We start from the raw sequence: 20375 nt of genomic DNA, 5'->3' as shown, positions 1-20375 counted from the left end.
AACTCATGTCCATCCAGTCGGTGATGCCATCCAGCCATCTCATTCTCTGTCATCCCCTTCTCCTCCTGCCCCCAATCCTTCCCAGCATCAGAGTCTTTTCCAGTGAGTCAACTCTTCGCATGAGGTGGCCAAAGTATTGGAGTTTCAGCTTTAGCATCAGTCCTTCCAATGAACACCCAGGATTGATCTCCTTTAGAATGGACTGGTTGGATCTCCCTGCAGTCCAAGGGACTCTCAAGAGTCTTTTCCAGCACCACAGTTCAAAAGCATCCATTCTTTGGTGATCAGCTTTCTTCACAGTCCAACTCTTACATCCATACATGACCACGGGAAAAACCATAGCCTTGACTAGGCGGACCTTGGTTGGCAAAGTAATGTCTCTGCTTTTTAATATGCTATCTAGGTTGGTCATAACTTTCCTTCCAAGGAGTAAGCGTCTTTTAATTTCATGGCTGCAGTCAGCATCCGCAGTGATTTTGGAGCCCAAAAAAATAAAGTCTGACACTGTTTCCACTGTTTTTCCATCTATTTCCCATGAAGTGATGGGCCCAGATGCCATGATCTTTGTTTTCTGAATGTTGAGCTTCAAGCCAACCTTTTCACTCTCCTCTTTCACTTTCATCAAGAGGCTTTTTAGTTCCTCTTCACTTTATGCCATAAGGGTGGTGTCATCTGCATATCTGAGGTTATTGATATTTCTCCCGGCAATCTTGATTCTAGCTTGTGCTTCTTCCAGCCCAGCGTTCCTTATGATGTACTCTGCATATAACTTAAATAAGCAGGGTGACAATATACAACCTTGACATACTCCTTTTCCTATTTGGAACCTGAGCTCTATCAGTTCAATTCAGTTCAGTCGCTCAGTCATGTCCGACTCTTTGCGACCCCATGAATCACAGCACACCAGGCTTCCCTGTCCATCAGCAACTCCCGGAGTTCACTCAAACTCATGTTCATCGAGTTGGTGATGCCATCCATCCATCTCATTCTCTGTCGTCCCCATCTCCTCCAGCCCCCAATCCCTCCTAGCATCAGAGTCTTTTCCAGTGAGTCAAAGATCATGGCATCTGGTACCATCACTTCAGGGAAAATAGATGGGGAAACAGTGGAAGCAGTATCAGACTTTATTTTTTGGGGATCCAAAATCACTGCAGATGCTGATTGCAGCCATGAAATTAAAAGACGCTTGCTCCTTGGAAGGAAAGTTATGACCAACCTAGATAGCATATTAAAAAGCAGAGACATTACTTTGCCAACCAAGGTCCGTCTAGTCAAGGCTATGGTTTTTCCCGTGGTCATGTATGGATGTAAGAGTTGGACTGTGAAGAAAGCTGATTGCCGAACAATTGATGCTTTTGAACTGTGGTGCTGGAGAAGACTCTTGAGAGTCCCTTGGACTGCAAGGAGATCCAACCAGTCCATTCTAGGGGAGATCAATCCTGGGTGTTCATTGGAAGGACTGACGCTAAAACTGAGCTCTATAGTAGGTCCTTATTAGTTACCTGTTTTAAATATAGTAGTGTGTATATGTCAATCTCAGTCACCCAATTTATTCCCCCCTTTCACCCTTAGTAACTATAAGCTTGTTTTCTACATCTGTGATTTTATTTCTGTTTTGTAAATAAGCTCATTTATATACTTTTTTTAGATACTGCATATAAGCAATGTCATAAGATATTTGTCTTTCTCTATCTGACTCACTTCACTCAGTATGACAATCTCTAGGTCCATCCATGTCACTGCAGATGGCATTATTTTGTTCTTTCTGACTGAGTAATATTCCATTGTAAATATGTACCACATCTTTTTGATCACAAATGCATTTTTTATTCTCTTCCTTCTCAGCTGCTGGCTCCACTCAGAAAAGGGATTTAAATGGGGTTTCCTTGGACCAGTCTGTGCAATCTTCTCTGTGAGTGATGACATCAAAGCATCATTAATACTGAGCTAAGTGTCATTTAAAGAGGAGAACTAAAAGTGGAGGGCGTGGGTTGGTGACAGAGGTGACAACAGCAGGAGTGTTCCTGGGTTATCATGTGTTTGGTTGCATTTTCTAAGACCATTCTTAAAACTTAACACATTAATACAGTTAAAAATAGAAGCTACCTAAGTGCGGAAATGATGTTGGACAGGCTGGACAATGGACTGAAATTTTACTCAGTAAATCTTTTCTGGTTTCCTGAAGGTGAATTTAGCTTTCTTTCTGACGACCCTTTGGATTTTGAAAAGCAAACTCTGTTCGCTCAACAGTGAGGTGTCCACCCTCCAGAACATGAGGTAGGATGGAGAAAAGACTGACAGCCCTGCAGATGTGCGGTCGCAAGAGTGAAGGCATGTGCCTGAACAGCTCCTTGTGTCCCTCCTCAGGTTTTCTAAAGAAACCAGAGTAAAATGGAGGAGGTGTGCTAAGGCAGCAAGTTCAGGCCCAGTGGTATTCTCTGTCCATCTCTAATTCCAGTTTGTGACCTTGTGACTCCCTCAGCAACATTCTCTGGGCTTCGTCAGCAGTCCTATGACAAATGTGTAGAAAACAATTATGTTCCCATGAAGCACTTAGAGGAATCTGTGGCCACTTCCACAGTCTAGTGCACTTTCACACCCCACATTTCAAGCTCATTCTCACCTCTCTCCCACTCCTCTTCCTGGTAAAAATCCCACTGAACATTAAATCTTCTAGGAGGTTTAGTCAGTCCTTTCTTCCAGGAAATCTTGTGCCTATCTGATGCTCTTTCTTTTGCATTTCTACTATTATCTTTTCCAAATTATGCATTTTAATGTTTTGTTGTATTAGTCATTTGAGTAGATCATGAGCTTTATGAAGATAGAAATCTCACCTTTGTGATATTTAATGCCCAGAACCCAACACAGAGCGTGATGCATGGTACTTCCTCAGGAACGTTGGTTGAATGAAATTAGGCATCTCCACGGAGGATCATAAAGCTTTTGCAACTTGTGAAGTGTTGCTTCCATTTCCATCCAAATCAAAATGTCATTCTAGACCTCAGTGGCATTTCTATTGTGGAGCATCATTGACAGCAAAGAATAAAACTAATCACAACCCAGTCTGAGAAGTCATTACCAACAGGGAAAGGAAGGAGCATCCATGGGTGAAGATGAGAATGGTTCTGGTTGTATCAGGAACTTGCTGTCTCCTTTTACCCAGGATGCTGACATTTAAAGCCACAGCTCAGCTCTTCATCTTGGGATGCACGTGGTGTCTAGGAATCCTGCAGGTGGGACCGGCTGCCCACGTCATGGCCTACCTCTTCACCATCATCAACAGCCTGCAGGGTGTCTTCATCTTCCTGGTGTACTGCCTCCTCAGCCAACAGGTACCACTGTCTGACTCCCTCTCATGACTCGTCCCATCCTCACTCCTCTCAGGTGAGTTGACTCAAAGCATGCTTTGCAGGTCCGTGAGCAATACAGGAAGTGGTTGAAAAGGATCAAGAAAACCAAAGCCAAATCTGAGAAGTACACACTTTCCAGCAGGACCATGTCTGATGGCTGCAAACACAGTGAGGTAAGATCATGCACTGCCCCCAGAGCACTTCACTAACCAATTCATTGCCTACACACTGGACCACTGCGTATGAGTTTTTGATGTCTTAGGATGGCTTACCCTTAGTTTACTGTTTGACTCATTCTCAAGTGGCATTGGCGGTAAAGAATCCGCCTGTCAATGCGGAGATGCCAGATACCTGGATTCGAACCCTGGGTCAGGAAGATCCCCTAGGTAGAAAATGACAATGAACTCCAGTATTCTTGCCTGGAAAATTCCATGGACAAAGGAGCCTGGCAGGTACAGACCATTGGGTTGGACTCAATCGGACACCACTGAGCATGCACGCATACACACACACACACACAAACACACACACACACACACTAACCATTAGCAGTGCTCTCAGTTTGTTTACAAAATGTATTTCACGTGTATTCCTTAGGGAACTGTGTCCATCTTGACTCATATCAGTATTCTTATTGAACACTTACTATGTGCCATGCATGGTTAACTAAATAAGCAACTATCAAAGATCTGAAATGGTGAGGAGCATTATTTTCAGTCACATTATCCTACCATTTTGCTGTACACCTGTCTTTATGTAACACTCAGCAGCACCCCTCAAAAATGCAGAAAACGGGGGAGATTGTGTACTTATCTGTGCACCAAAGAGAAAGGTGTTAGCTGGAATTTTAGACTTTCTTAACAAGACTGTCTGATATTTTGGGCACTTGCTGTGCTGTGCTGTGCTGTGCTTTGCTGTGCTCAGTTGCTTCAGTTGTGTCTGACTCCGTGCTATCCTATGGACCGGAGCATGCCAGGATCCTCTGTCCATGGGATTTTCCAGCAAGAATACTGGAGTAGGTTCCCATGCACTCCTCCAGGGGATCTTCCCAACCCAGGGATTGAATGCAGGTCTCCTGCACTGCAGGTAGACTCTTTACTGCTGAGACACTGGGGAATCCCCTTGGTACTCTTTACCCACCACAAAACCAAAAAAGATAAGCAGTAGTGACCCTGGATAATTCATGGCAGTGATGACCAAGAAGTAACACTTACTGGTTTAGACTTACACACTTATTTTCCTTATATTTTCTGACCTCTTCCATCTTCTATTTGATGCCTTCAATCCTCCATCTCACTGAAAGGAAACTACTATATGTCTGGAAGCCCTTCTGCATTTCTCACATTACCTGTCCCCCCAACTTCCATAAGCACTGATTCCACCATTGAATCTTCTACCACTTCGTCCTTTCTCAACAAAAGTTCTCAGCACTTATTTCACAAAGAAAATCAACATCGTCGTGATGATACTTTGCAAACTCTATGCCATACCAAATATCAGCATGCATCCTCTTGTATCATTGAGACAATGTTCCTTCTCCTCTCTGAAGACAGTGATTCCACCTATGCTTTGAATCCCATTAATGCTTATCAATTTTCCTTACATTCTTGTTCACACATATTCTCTCATTCTCTCTTCCCCTTACCCTACCTCCCTCACTCTTCCCTCTCATTTTCAACAGTATTTTCCCCATAGCCATGGATACATGTTTGGTTTTCTTCTGTCTTACAAACATGTACTACTTGGCCATCTTCTAGCTACCAGCCAAGAGTTGACATTTCTGTCTTTATTTCCTTGCCTTAAACTCATGCCTTCAGCCCATGCAAATTATAGTTTCTTTCCCCTATATTTCACCAAAACAAATATCATTTACAATGATCTCCATCTCCCAGAAAGTCTTTCAGAATTTCTGATCATTCTCCACTGTTTTCTCATAAAACATTCATCCTTATCCTCGCTAGATTTTACTTATACATTCCTTTGTCTTTCTTCTGTTCTCTCTTGCTATTCTCTGTCTCCTTTGCAGTTCCATACAAGGGACTGGTTCCAGAACAACTTTAGTTCCTGTTTTATTCTTTTCTCCCAGACAACAATGTTTATTCCTTAGATTCCATCACAATAACTGCAAATGATGACCAGTAGTTTCTTTATCTCTGACTTCTCCTCTGAAATCTAAAGGAGTTTGGAGTATTTGACATTTTTGGTATCTCAAAGTCATCATCAACTCAGTTTTCCAATTTAAGGCTTGCAATCTTTACCCTAATCCAGTTCTTTCACATAGTGTCCTTCTAAATCTTCATGATACCACATTCATCCTGTGGCACAAGTTTCGATCCTGAAAGTTACTCTCAACAGTTATCTTATTACCATCACAACCTACCACCTTTGATCTTTTTGTTCTTATCTTTTCAATATGTCCACAATCTCTCCTGCTATCTCAGCTTCCATCACCTCCTTCTTAGCCAGGCTGCCAGCTTGCCTAAACACCTGCTATGCTCACCTAACTGACTATTCTTTCCATCCTTGTCATCTCCCAATACATCATTTACCCAGAAATCAGAAAGATCTTTTCAAAATACAAATAAAATCATTGCACTCTTTGGTAAAAACATTACATATAGGATCAAAACTAAGAGCCATACATCAGTGAGAATTTGTTTGATTCATCTGCTTTCCTCTCCAGCTTCATATACCGTGTACTCACCATTATTCCAATCACATCAAATTTCTTTCAGTTTTGAAAATTCGATGTGCCTCTTTGGGACAAAGGCTTTGTACATATTCCTTCTCTTTAAAACACTCTTTTTTATTCCTTGACTCAAAACTATATATGCCTTCAGACATGTCTCTATACGTCAATTCCTCCATGAAGCCTGTACCTGCTCAGATTAGATCAGATTCTTCCATGTTTCTCTCCAATAGCCCCTAGAGAGTTTTGTCAGAGTCACTTTGCTCTTGGTTTTCTCTATTTGATTAATATCTGTTTCCTTCTAGATTTAGCGTCTGCAGGCACCATTTTGCTTTTCCTGTCTGTTACATCTTCAACATTTCACACAGTGCCAGACTTGTAGGAATACTCGACACATAATTGCTACATGATTGGTTAACTTAATGAGTGAATAATCTGCACCTGAAAGAAGGGGCAGAAACTGTCTTATTCATCAATCTCTCTCTCCAGTGTTTAACATTTTCCAAATGATCAACAATTATTTACTAAATAAAGATGAATGAATGAATGAACTCCCTGATCATTAAGGAGGTAAAATATCAGAAAAAATTATTGATTAGTTTATGGTGCCTCTTTCCTTTGGAAATATCAAGATAACTCTCTGCCCTACTATATTTTTTTTATTATTAACCATCCTGTCTACCAATTAACACCCAAGTATTTCCTTATGATCCCAGAGTATTGTGTAGATCTTAGTTCCCAGGCTGAAACAAATATGGAATGAAATATTAGCTCAACCAAGCGTTTGCTGTGTGAGCTTGGTCAAATTGCTTTTCAAGGTGCGAAACATTTTAAACCCTCAGTTGCCTCATTTGTCTCCTCCCTCCAAATTAAGACCATTTTCTTATATTAACTGAATCAGGACTAACCACGTGCTTCCCTTTGCAGAATCTAAGTGGGTCAAGTCTTGGTGGGAGGGGCTGAACATTCTCCTCACACTAAATTCTGATTCAGCCAAGGTTGCAGAGTGTAACCTAGCTGGAGTTAATGTGGCTTCCCTCATACAATTGATGCTGTCCACATAGGGAGGACCCCACAGATCTGAGAGTTTCAATGCCTTGCTCTACCACAGCCCTGTCTCACTCATGGATTACACTCATTCAGAGAGAACAGAACAAATAACTCATGAGTGTCTGCTTAAGGGAAAGCTAACGATGTGTGACTCCATGTTCTTGAGTCAACTCAGCCTCAGCAAGGGCATAACCCTGTCCCTGGGAGACCCAGAACAGGATCTGAGCTCCCCTCACTTCAGAATCCAAGAAAACGTGCACTTCCATAGTTCACTATCGTTGCCTTAACAGGTTACCACACACTTGCTGCTAAAAACAAACAAAGTTATCCTACAGATCTAGAAGTCAAAAGTTCAAAATGGATCTTATGGGACTAAAATCAAAATGTCTGTATCCCTTCTGAAGACTTTAGGGAAATACGCATTTCTTCACCTTTTTTTAACTTCTTGGTGCTGCCTGCATTCCATGGTTAGTGGCCTCGTGATTCACTCAGTCTTCAGTCTGTTTAGCATTTCAGATCAATCAGCTCACCTCTATCTTCCTCCTTCTTCTTCCCCTTCTTCTTCTCCTCCTTCATCTCTCTCTTCCTCACCTCTATCATTATATCTTTCCCCGCCTCTTACTCTCTTACTTCCCTCTCTCCTTTATGAAGACCCAGATCATTACATTGGTTCATCAGCGTAATCCAGGATAAATTTTCCATCTCAAGATCATAAAAATTAATTTTTCCATGTAAGCTAATATATTTGCAAATTCCAGAGTTAAGATGATGACATCTTTGTGGGATCATCATTCTGCTAGCACATCTATTGTACATGGGTTTCATTTACAGTTCAGTTCAGTTCAATCCAGTTGCTCAGTCGTGTCCAACTCTTTGCAACCCCATGGACTGCAGCATGCCAGGCCACCCTGTCCATCACCAACTCCTGGAGTTTACTCAAACTCATCTCCATTGAGTCGGTGACGCCATCCAACCAACTCATCCTTTGTCATCCCCTTCTCCTCCTGCCTTCAATATTTCCCAGCATCAGGGTCTTTTCCAATGAGACATCTCTTTGCATCAAGTGGCCAAAGTATTGGAGTTTCAGCTTCAACATCAGTCCCTCCAATGAACACTCAGGACCGATTTCCTTTAGGATGGACTGGTTGGATCTCCTTGCGGTCCAAGGGACTCTCAAGAGTCTTCTCCAACACCACAGTACAAAAGCATCAATTCTTTGGTGCTCAGCTTTCTTTATAGTCCAACTCTCACATCCATACATGACTACTACAAAAACCATAGTTTTGACTAGACAGACCTTTGTTGGCAAAGTAATGTCTCTTCTTTTTCATATGCTGTCTAGGTTGGTCATAATTTTTCTCCCAAGGAGTAAGCATCTTTTAATTTCATGATTTATAGTAGAAACACTGAAATCTTCTTCATATTATATATACTTAAAAAAATATTTGCCACTGTCCCCTACTTCCTTCAGAGATGATATACATGGTGAAGAAATGAAATATACTTTCTCTATAGAGAAACACAGTAATGGCATCAGATAGCCATTGAAGGATTCTAAACTTCAAGTAATCTGGTCAGCTATTTCTATTATCTATGGGCAAAGGGCCAAACAAATCCATGGCTTAATGTAATTACCTCTTCTACTGTCTCCTAAAATTTGGTGTCTCTTGTGCTTAAAAGTTAGGGATGTATTTCTTTCATCCTGGAATCTCTTATATGGCTTCCTATCATCTTGTTCAAGAAAAAGAAAGTAATGTATCTGTGTTCCATTGTGTATAATTTCCTGGAGCACAATGTTTGAAACCTTCTTGAGTAGAGATAGTCATGTGAAGTTGCCCATCCCAAACACCAGAATTTTCCCTGAGTTTTATATAGACCTAGGAATAAATAACTCATATTGGGGGTGGTAAGAATTGGCTCAGAGGTTAAAGCGTCTGCCTCCAATGCGGGAGACCTGGGTTCGATCCCTGGGTCGGGAAGATCCCCTGGAGAAGGAAACGGTAACCCACTCCAGTATTCTTGCCTGGAGAATCCCATGGACGGAGAAGCCTGGTAGGCTACAGTCCACGGGGTCGCAAAGAGTCGGACACAACTGAGCAACAGAACGGAACGGAAGAATTGTCCAAAAGGACTTCAGGGGTTTTTTTTTTACATCTCAGGTGATTAACAACAGATAACATTTCTAGACTTTTATCAATTTTCAAACTGCACTATTTTATGACTCCATGAAGAAAACATTTCCCAAACTCTGAGCAGAGGAATCAAGACATACATTTAGAAACAGATAGATTGGGTTTTTGTTTTGTTTTGTTTTGTTTTTTGTAGGACATTTAACTGTTATTATATTCAATAACTTCAGGGTTAGGAAACGTAGGGAGATAGGACTTCTGAGAAAGATCAGGCTCAACCAAATTTCATCCTGTCTAATAGGCATTTTGATCTTATCCTGACAAGTCCATCTGACAAGGAGATTTTTTTTACTAAAGGCTTCTTAAATTTCTTTTCTTTTTTTCAAAGGAAATATTTATGTTTCTAAGGTCTCATGTATCATTTCTAAAATATTACCTTTTCAAGTTACTTTAAAAGATCTTTTATTTTTCACAGAACTAGGACAAATAATTTCACAATTTTTATGGAAACATAAAAAACCTCAAGTAGCCAAAATAATCTTGAGAAAGAAGAATGGAACTGGAGGAATCAACCTGCCTGACTTCAGACTATACTACAAAGCCACAGTCATCAAGACAGTATGGTACTGGCACAAAGACATACATATAGATCAATGGAATAAAATAGAAAGCCCAGAGATAAATCCATTCACCTATGGACACCTTATCTTTGACAAAGGAGACAAAAATATATAATGGAGAAAAGACAATCTCTTTAAAAAGTGGTGCTGGGAAAACTGGCTGACCACCTGTAAAAGAATGAAACTAGAGCACTTTCTAACACTGTACACAATAATAAACTCAAAATGAATTAAATATCTAAACACAAGACCAGAAACTATAAAACTCTTAGAGAAAAACATAGGCAGAACAATCTCTGACATAAATCACAGCAGGATCCTCTATGACCCACCTCCCAGAGTAAAGGAAATAAAAACAAAATAAACAAATTGGGCCTAATTAAACTTAAAAGCTTTCGCACGATGTAGGAAACTATAAACAAGGTGAAAAGGCAGCCTTTAGAATGGGAGAAAATAAAGCAAACAAAGCAACTGACAACAAAGAATTAAACTCCAAAATATACAAACAGCTCATGCAGCTCAATACCAGAAAAACAAATGACCCAATTCAAAAATGGGCCAAAGAACTAAACAGACATTTCTCCAAAGAAGACCTATAGATGGTTATCAAGCACATGAAAAGATGCTCAACATCGCTCATTATCAGAAAATGCTAATCAAAACCACTGTGAGGTACCATCTCACACCTTTCAGCATGGCTGCCATCAAAAAGTCTACAAACAATAAATGCTGGAGAGGGTGTGGAGAAAAGGGGACCCTCTTATACTGTTGGTGGGAATGCAAACTAGTACAGCCACTATGGAGAACAGTGTGGAGATTCCTTAAAAACCTGGAAATAGAACTGCCATATGACCCAGCAATCCCACTGCAGGGCATACACACCAAAGAAACCAGAATTGAAAGAGACATGTGTACTCCAATGTTCATTGCAGCTCTGTTTATAATAGCCAGGACATGAAAGCAACCTAGATGTCCATTGGCAGATGAATTGATAAGGAAGTTGTGGTACATATACAGAGTGGGACATTCAGTTCAGTTCAGTTCAGTTCAGTCGCTCAGTCGTGTCCGACTCTCCGCGACCCCATGAATCACAGCACACCAGGCCTCCCTGTCCATCACCAACTCCCGGAGTACACTCAAACTCATGTCCACAGAGTCGGTGATGCCATCCAGCCATCTCATTCTCCGTCGTCCCCTTCTCCTCCAGCCCCCAACCTTTCCCAGCATGAGAGTCTTTTCCAGTGAGTCAACTAGTCGAATGAGGTGGCCAAAGTATTGCAGTTTCAGCTTTAGCATCAGTCCCTCCAATGAACATCCAGGATTGATCTCCTCTAGAATGGACTGGTTGGATCTCCTTGCAGTATAAGGGACTCTCAAGAGTTTTCTCCAACACCACAGTTCAAAAGCATCGATTCTTCGGCGATCAGCCTTCTTCACAGTCCAACTCTCACATCCATACATGACCACAGTGGGACATTACTCAGCTATAAAAAAAAAAAGAATGCATTTGTGTCAGTTCTAATGAAGTGAGTGAAGCTGGAGCCTACTATATAGAGTGAAGTAAGTCAGAAAGAGAAACACCAATACAGTATTTTAATGCATATATATAGAATGTAGAAAGATGGTAATTATGACCCTATAGGCAAGACAGCTAAAGAGAGGTAGATGTAAAGAATAGACTTTTGGACTATGTGGGAGAAGGTGAAGGTGGGACGATTTGAGAGAATAGCATTGAAACATGTATATTACCATATGTAAAATAGATGACCAGTGCAAGTTTGATGCATGAAACAGGGCACTCAGAACTAGTGCTCTGGGACAACCCAGAGGGATGGAGAAGGGAGGGAGATGGGAGGGGGGTTCAGGATGGGAGGACCCATGTACACCCATGGCTAATTCATGTTGATGTATGGCAAAAGATACCTCAATACTGTAAAGTAATTAGCCTCCAATTAAAATGAATTAATTTTAAAAAGATCTTTGGAGGGATTCCCTGGCAGTCCAGTGATTAAGACAACACTTTCACTACTCTGTGTCCAGCTTCAGTCACTGCTCAAGAAACTAAGATCCCTCAAACTGCACAAAGTGGCAGAAGAAAAATCATTGAACTGTATCTTCTTATCCCATGGAAAACCTGAAGTGTTACTCTTTGAGCCATTAAGTGAGGACAAAAGATACTTAGTTGTGTGTGTTTCAAGAAATTCATCATGTCATCAGTGTGAAAGAAGTCATGGTGGTGGACTTACTGGTTACTCAATTCCTGCAAATCTGGAATTTTACTGTGTCCCAAGGATTGACGTTGAAGCTGAAATTCCAATACTTTGGCCACCTGATGCGAAGGGCTGACTCATTTGAAAAGTCCCTGATGCTGGGAAAGATTGCAGGTGGGAGAAGAAGGGGACAACAGAGGATAAGATGTTTGGATGGCATCATCGACTCAATGGACATGGGTTTGGGTGGATTCTGGGAGTTGGTGATGGACAAGGAGGCCTGGCGTGCTGCAGTCCATGGGGTCGCAAAAAGTCATACACAACTGAGCAACTGAACTGAACTGAACAGTGCATTCAAAAAACTTTAAACACCTAAGATAAATCATAATGGAAAATAATATAAAAAGAATGTATATATGTGCATAACTGAGTCACTTTGCTGTATCTGATAATTAGAGAAACCTTGCCCCACTCAGAGCAGCCTCTTGTGGCCACTAACCAAGAAACAAAATTAAAGTTTAAATGGAATTCCGGGTTATGATGGGGCTACAAAGAAAGAGTCCATCTAAAAGAGGAGTCATGTTGGGCACTCCCAGATGTCAACTTCGTCCTTGTCATGCAGGTCCTATAGTGGTAGGGCTTATCTCCACACCTGGGATGGGAAAGTTGCTGGATAAAGTCCCCCTGGTCCTGGATACTGAGGAACAGGCAATTGCACATGAGACACACGGGGGGTTGCTGTGGGAAGTCTCCCCCATCCTGATGTCAGATGGCATAGTCACCTTTATCAGCGACAATAACACCCAGAACCTCAGCTCCCCTGTCACCTTGGTCTTCCAACATGTGAGTCTTTCTGGGATGGAGCTGTGGATGTGGAAGGGTCCTGAGTCCTGGGCAGAGCCTTAGGCTTCAGAGGGCTCCCCCACGAGTGCATCATATCCCCAGGAAAACCCAGCATAAGCTAGCTTTGGGTCAGCCTTTCTGAGCAATAGACCCACCAGTTCACACTTACTTCCTGTGCCTATAGTCAGTGATTCTTGGGCCAACGAAGAATGTATTGCATCTTCTGGGAGCGTGGCCAGAATGTAAGTGGCCACCGGGCCACCAGAGGCTGCAAGATGGTGGGAACCACAGACATCAGCACCACCTCAGGAGCTTTGCTGTCCTCGTGGCCCACTATGATGTGCAGAGGAGAACCCTCAGAGTGGCTACAGTCAATGTGTGCTTCCGGGTAACAAATTCCCACCCATGCAAAACCAGAAAAAATTAAATCTTGCATGATATAGCTGGAATGGCTGCTCAGATTTTTACAATGCTGAAATCATTCTGAGGCTTGGAGTCCTCATCCAACCCTCTGACTTCTGACAAAGTTCAGTACCTTGTGGTTGTCTGACAGGTCTCGTTGTCTTCCTATCTGTCAGCAAGGGAGCTGGTATAGCTCTCAGGGCCTATATGTGTCCCTTCTCAGGTGGCCTCTCCTGGACTCTCTCACAGTGTCTCTACCTGGAGGCCACCAGGAGAAGCTCCCTTACATGAAAACTCTCTAAACTTTGAAACTTTTCTCCAAAAAAAAAAAAAAGCTCAGTTTGTGTTTTTGCTTTTTTTTTATAGAAGTTTTTTTTGTTTGTTTGTTTGTTTGTTTCTCAAACTGGAGGATAATTGCTTTACAATGTTGTGTTGGTTTCAGTGATAAAACAATGTGAATTAGCCAAGGTGGTTTAGTCTCTAAGTTATCTCCAACTCTTGCAACCCAATAGGTTGTAGCCCCCCAGATTCCTTTTCCATGGACTTTCCCAGGCAAGAATACTGGAGTGGGTAGCCATTCTCTTCTCCATGGGATCTTCCCAACCCAGGGATGAAACCTGTGTCTCTTATGTCTCCTGCATCCTTTATCGCCACCTGGGAAGCCCACCGAGATTTGCATTTGTCTTCAAACCTGGAAGTGGTTATGTATACTGCAGGGGACAGTGATATGGTTGTCAATAGAATTCTCAATACCATGAGAGCCTTCTGGAATGGAGGGCACATGGGCTGTAGAAAGAAAGATTTAATAATGGCAGAGGTCAGAGGGAACCAGAGGAACCAGTGAGTACAGGTGAGTGGGAGAAATCTTTGCCTCTTCACCTGATCAAGTGAGCTGCTTACTTTCTCTGGTTCATCAAAACCAAGACTCTCTGGCAACCTGAAGCAATGGGGAATTTACTGAAATAAAAGTGGCACTCACATGAAAGTAAGCATGAAATGACTGTAGCATAAAATGCTTAAGAATCACAGGAGCCCCCAGAAGTTTGAACAATTCAAGGCCATGTTTCCTACAGCCATGTGACTAGATGTCAAAATGTCCATACTTTATACACCATTTTACATTTATTGAAGAGTTAAAATATTTGGGCTTTGAATGCCAAGAGAATAAGAAAGGAACCATCTCCATCTCACTTTGAACCCCAGACACTGAGTTCCTCTTGGTCCAAAAAACAAAGCTGGTTTCTCCTGCATGTGTCAATAGATATTTTACACAGTAAATATAATCTATGTATTTCTTATTTGTTCCTTCTTTTTTCACACATCTGATAGATTATCCTCTTGAGTCTACAAAGATATTCTCCATTATTTTTTGACCATGTGGCCTTCTGTTGGATAAATACATATCAAGGCTCTTATAGTGAGTGTTTTTGTTAGATCATTTGCTAATACAAATAATGTTGCAACTGTTTACACTTACTTCATTGATCTCATTTTTGATTATGCAGTAAGGTTAGATGCTGCGTCAAATTCACAACTGCATGTTTGTAGATACTTCCATATTTCAGCATCTTGAGGTTACTCCATCGACCCTGCCACCAGGGTATGTGTGGTTGTGTGTGCTCAGTTTTGGTGAACTCTGTTGCAACTCCATGTACTGTAGGCTGCAAGCTCCTCTATCCATGGGATTTTCTGGGCAAGAATACTAGAGTGGGTTGCCATTTCCTCTTCCAGGATCTTGCCAACCTAGGGGTCAAACTCACATCTCTTGCATTTCTTGCATTGGCAGGAAGATTTTTTTATCCTGAGCCACATATTTCCCTACAGCCTCACCACAAAGGTTCTTATCAAGTTTTGTACTTTTACCCATCTGAGAGGTAAATAGCATATCTAGGGAAAGATTTGTATCTTTGTATCCTTTTTACTATTAGTGGAAGGGAACATCTTTCTTTATGAGTCAGTAATATTTCAATCTCAGGAAACAATTTGTTCATATCCTTGGTATATTTTTCTATTAGCTTGTAGTACTTTTCTTATGGATTAGGGGACACTCTTTAGATATTCTATTGGTGAAACTAAAGACTCTCAAGTTTTACAGTGCATCAAAAATCATCTGGAGGGCTTGTTATTTATTTGACATTTTACTGATAAATGTCATACCTGACCCAGGACCCAGCATACCAATTCATGCCCATATCTTTATTCATGCACTTCCCGCTACCCTCATCCACACTACTGTACCTGGTGAAATCAGGTTCATTATCCACTTATCACATCTTCTAAGAGGCCAGGGAGGTTCATTGCTTTCTTTTCATTTTCACAGAGAGAATCATCTGGACAGAGAATGCTCTAGGTCATTTCATGGACAGGAAAAAGATAAGGACATCATTGGAGGGACCAAGGCAAAGGGACCTCCAATTTCACAAATATAATTGACCATTTGTATTTATTTTCCCAGGAGATGGTAAGGTTTGTGAAATCAGAAATCTTGCCTGTGTTATTTTTAATGCACAGGGTCAGCACAAAGCCATGTGCACAAAACATCCACAGTAATATCAACTGATTGAAACTAGGGATATTTATTCAACATCATAAGGTTACTGAGAGTTGATAAGGATTGCATTGAATCCATAGGTCAATTTTGTGGAATGCTACCATATTAACAATATTGTCTTCCGATTCATGAATGTGGGATGTTTATCCATTTCTTTGGGTCTTCTGTGACTTTTTTGACAATCGTTTTTAGTTTTCAGTGTAAAAGTTTTGCACCTTCTAACAAAGTGTCATTTCTACATATTTCTTCTCAGGAGACTTAAATTAACCACTAAATCAGATGATCTTGTATCCTGGTTGGCAAGGAAAATTCTGAACTGTCATCTTTGGGCAAAACTTTTAAAATATGTTTTCATGTTTGTTACAGGAACTCTTCACAGAACTATTGTGTAAGGAAGTATGATGGGAATTCTTGATATTTAGATTACTGGGAGAATTTTACTTTTCTACTCCATATGGTATGCTCACCTCACTCTGGGCATAGTCAAAGGGCTCTGATGCAATTCCTCAGTTGCCTTAGATTAAACCACCTGCTTCAACCTTTTTCTACAAAGTTCCTGAAGTCTGTAGGTATATGAAGATATTTGAAGGTATATGATAGGGAAAATGAGCTTCAGAAAACTGTCTTAAAATACCATAAGACAGGAAAGTAAGGTTCAAATACCTACATAGAGGGTAAACAATTGCTATGATATCCCAAATTTTTCCTGGATTATGTCATAAAAACACTTGAGTTACAAGCAACCAGGACAGTTGGTTTCAATACATACATGCTTCAACTTCTTCACCCTCCATCTAAAGATTACTAACTTATGCATTAGAAAAATATATTTTCAGTTCAGTCGCTCAGTCGTGTCTGACTCTCTGCGACCCCATGAATCACAGCACGCCAGGCCTCCCTGTCCATCACCAACTCCCGGAGTTCACTCAAACTCATGTCCACAGAGTCGGTGATGCCATCCAGCCATCTCATTCTCTGTCGTCCCCTTCTCCTCCCGCCCCCAACCTTTCCTAGCATCAGAGTCTTTTCCAGTGAGTCAACTCGTCGCATGAGGTGGCCAAAGTATTGCAGTTTCAGCTTTAGCATCAGTCCTTCCAATGAACACCCAGGATTGATCTCCTTTAGAATGGACTGGTTGGATCTTCTTGCAGTACAAGGGACTCTCAAGAGTCTTCTCCAACACCACAGTTCAAAAGCATCAATTCTTCGGGAATCAGCTTTCTTCACAGTCCAACTCTCACATCCATACATGACCACGGGAAAAACCATAGCCTTGACTAGACGGCACTCTGTGGACATGAGTTTGAGTGAACTCCGGGAGTTGGTGATGGACAGATGGACAGGGAGGCCTGGTGTGCTGTGATTCATGGGGTCGCAAAGAGTCAGACACGACTGAGCGACTGAACTGAACTGACTAGACGGACCTTTGTTGGCAAACTAATGTCTCTGCTTTTTAATATACTATCAATGTTGGTCATAACTTTCCTTCCAAGGAGTAAGCATCTTTTAATTTCATGGCTTTACTCACCAAATGTGTAGGTGTTTGTAAGTCACTCAGTAGTGTCCGACTCTTTGTGACCCCATAGTACATAACCCACCAGTCATTTCTGTCCATGGAATTCTTCAGGCAAGAATACTGGAGTGGATAGCTATTCCTTTCTTCAAGGGATCTTCCTGACCCACGGGTTGAAGTCATGTGTCCTTCATTGCAGGCAAATTCTTTACCATCTGAGCCAGCATGGAAGCTCAGTACACACCATATACTGCACTAAATTAAGAGATCTAGTTTCTAATTTCACAGAGCTTACATGTTAAAGAAAAGGCTTTGTTGAGAGTAAAATCAGAACCCTGTAAATAAATAAAATCTCTACATCCTTACAATTGTAAGATGTGCTGGGTTAGAAAGAGTATATTGCTACTGCACATTTTTAATCTTTTACTTACATGTATAACAAACTATTTCATTCTCAGAATGTGATCTTGGCAAGATCCAAGTCCAGAGGGATATAGAAATGTCCCATGAACATCCACTGACTAGATTTGTATCAATTTAAACCAAATGGAAAATGGCTTCAAATGATCATAACCTGTTAAATGTAAAATATCCATGAGTACATAATGATACTTAACATATTTGAAAATAAGTGTAGAAGATATGACAGAAGTAGATAATGACAATTTTTTAGTATCCAGTAAATCACCACTAAAAGCACAGGGGGAAATCTTGTTGAAAGACTGGCCATTCTCACAATGCTAAAGAATTCTCTTAAGTGATTATTGATTTATTACAAGGACCAAAGTGTATTTTTATAATGTTAGATCAGATAGGCACCAAATGGACTTGATGATCAATCTTAACATCAATAATATCAGTCTGATGTTATATATTTCCTGATAAGACATGAACTGAAAACATCCCATTTGTGCTAAATAAAGGTTTGTGTCCATATCATAAGTGTGTGCATGCATGTGTGTGTGCTGTCGCTTCAGTTATGTCCAGCCCTCCAGGCTCCTCTGCCCATGGCATTCTCCAGGCAAGAATACAAGAGTGGGTTGCCTCTAGTATTGATCTCTTACAGGGCATATTTCTGATTGACAGGTCAAACCTTCATCTGCCTGTGTCTCCTGCATTGCAGGCAGAGTCTTTACCCACTAAGCCATCGGGGAAGCCCAATCAATTTAACCTAAATCTAATCTAACTTTTAGGCCAAAGCTTAGCAAAGTATAACCTGCAGGCAAATCCAGGAAGCTGCCTGTTTTTGCAAATGAACTCTTACTTGTTCATAACCACACTATTCACTGGTTTATTGACCATAGTTGCTTTCAGGCTACAATGTGAAGTTGAGTGCTTGTGAAACAGTCTGCAAGACCACAAAACCAAAAACTTTTACCATCTGCCCCTTTCTAGAAAAATCCTTCTGGTGCCTGTTCTTTGCAACCAGACTTTCAGTACACATGAAACACAGGGGAAAGGCACACAAGTTAAATAACCGTGATGAAGCAGTCAGGCAAATACAGAACATAGGAAATTTTTCTAATGTCAGTATCATTGTAAAAGGTGCATAAGGCCATCTAGATAAAAGTGACAAAAGTGACATGGCAATCATATTCACTGTCAACTCTAGTAGTGAGAGGGTAACTGCAAGAAGGCCAGGTGTCTCCAAATGGAGGAAATAGATTGCAAGTGTCAGACATTTTTTATCTCTTTCAAGAGATAAAAGTGCTCTGGAAACAAGTGCTAGATTTTTTTCCCCTTCTCTATACAAATTTTAAAAAGAGCTTTTTCTTAAAATTCTGTGTTGCCATGATGACACCTGGCTCCACCTGAACCTAACTTTTCTCAAACCTTGAGTTAACCAATGCATTTTTCTTATGGAAATGTTTGTCTTAAGCTATGTTAATGAACTATGTTTTTACCCTAGACTCTGTCTTTCTTCAAGTTGGTTCACTTAAGACTCAGAACCAATGAGGGCTCAACAAACCTGTATGTTTTACTCATACATTGTTCTCCTAATCTATATTAATGAATCTATATATTTGCTTGAAAACCTGCCTTTCTTCACGATTCATGTCAATCGTTTTATGGCCTGGGATGATTCATCTGGTGCTAATGTTATCTCAAAATGCATGCTGTGGGTGAGGGGCCTGGTGCCACTCTGAGTTTTGAGACACGTCCTTTCTCTAATTAACAGCTTGCTGATAGGTATGTAGCATACAGCTAAAGGCTAGCAGGGGGCACTCTTTCTGCCCCCTTCTGATGTCTATGCCAGAAACTTTCTCTATCTCTTTTATACTTTAATAAAACTTCATTGCACAATAGCTCTGAGCGATCAAGCCTTGTCACTGGCCCCAGTTGAATTCCTCTCCTCTGGAGGCCAAGAATCATGGCGTCTTTCATGGCTCAGCAACAGCCTTTCAGTAGGATTCTGATTTGGATATATGCTATAAAAATATTTTGGAAACAATTGGGATAAATTGAATATGCATGAGATATTCAAAGTTATCATGAAATTACTTTCTTGGATATAATAGTATTATAATTATGTAGAGCATATTCTATAAATCCTTCAATATTTGATGAACATATATTAAAGAAAAAAGTGTTACAGTATGTTCCCTGAAAATCATGTATTAGCAGGAAAATATATGTATGTGTAAATACATTGTGAAAGATTTTTAATATGGCATTATGTGAATAACTGTGGTCTCAAAGTAGAGTATATATAAGATTTTATTGTGTCATTACACAAAATTCTGTTTAAACTTATAAATAAAATCATCATAAAAATAAATGCTTGATTATTAATTCCTAAAATATATATACTAATGAATTTCTTTTTTTTTTAATTTTATTTATTTATTTTTTTGCATTACAATAGTTTAATATGAACAATCAGAACTAATTAACAGTATAACAATATTTTACAACTGAAATAATTAAAATAAACTATAAAATTACTACATAAAACAGGTCTGATCTAGCTTATTTACTTTCTATAATCTCTTCAGTGCTGCAAAACCATTTATTTCT

At 40.5% G+C, this 20375-nt stretch overlaps 1 protein-coding gene across 9 annotated transcripts in view; it reads left to right on the top strand.

Moving 5' to 3' along the window:
* The window catches only part of LOC129558017 (adhesion G protein-coupled receptor E2), a 76860-nt gene extending 56735 nt beyond the window's left edge, over nt 1–20125 (top strand). For 5 of the 9 annotated variants that reach the window (XM_055428762.2, XM_088839109.1, XM_055428760.2 and 2 more), the window contains 5 exons: nt 1846–1912; nt 2186–2277; nt 3164–3332; nt 3413–3523; nt 13076–20125. In XM_055428762.2, the coding sequence (XP_055284737.2) occupies nt 1846–1912; nt 2186–2277; nt 3164–3332; nt 3413–3523; nt 13076–13318 (682 nt within the window). In that variant the 3' untranslated portion in view covers nt 13319–20125. Of the gene's footprint in view, nt 1–1845; nt 1913–2185; nt 2278–3163; nt 3333–3412; nt 3524–9693 lie in introns of those variants that run through there. The other 4 variants (XM_055428763.2, XM_055428764.2, XM_088839108.1 and 1 more) reach the window with 4 other exon arrangements.
* Nucleotides 20126–20375: the final 250 nt, after the last annotated feature.

This window comes from Moschus berezovskii, chromosome 8 (genome assembly GCF_049115385.1).
Source record: "Moschus berezovskii isolate FMDL1 chromosome 8, NW_MosBer_1.0, whole genome shotgun sequence".
Lineage (NCBI taxonomy): Eukaryota > Metazoa > Chordata > Mammalia > Artiodactyla > Moschidae > Moschus > Moschus berezovskii.
This window is presented reverse-complemented; position numbering and strand designations above follow the sequence as displayed.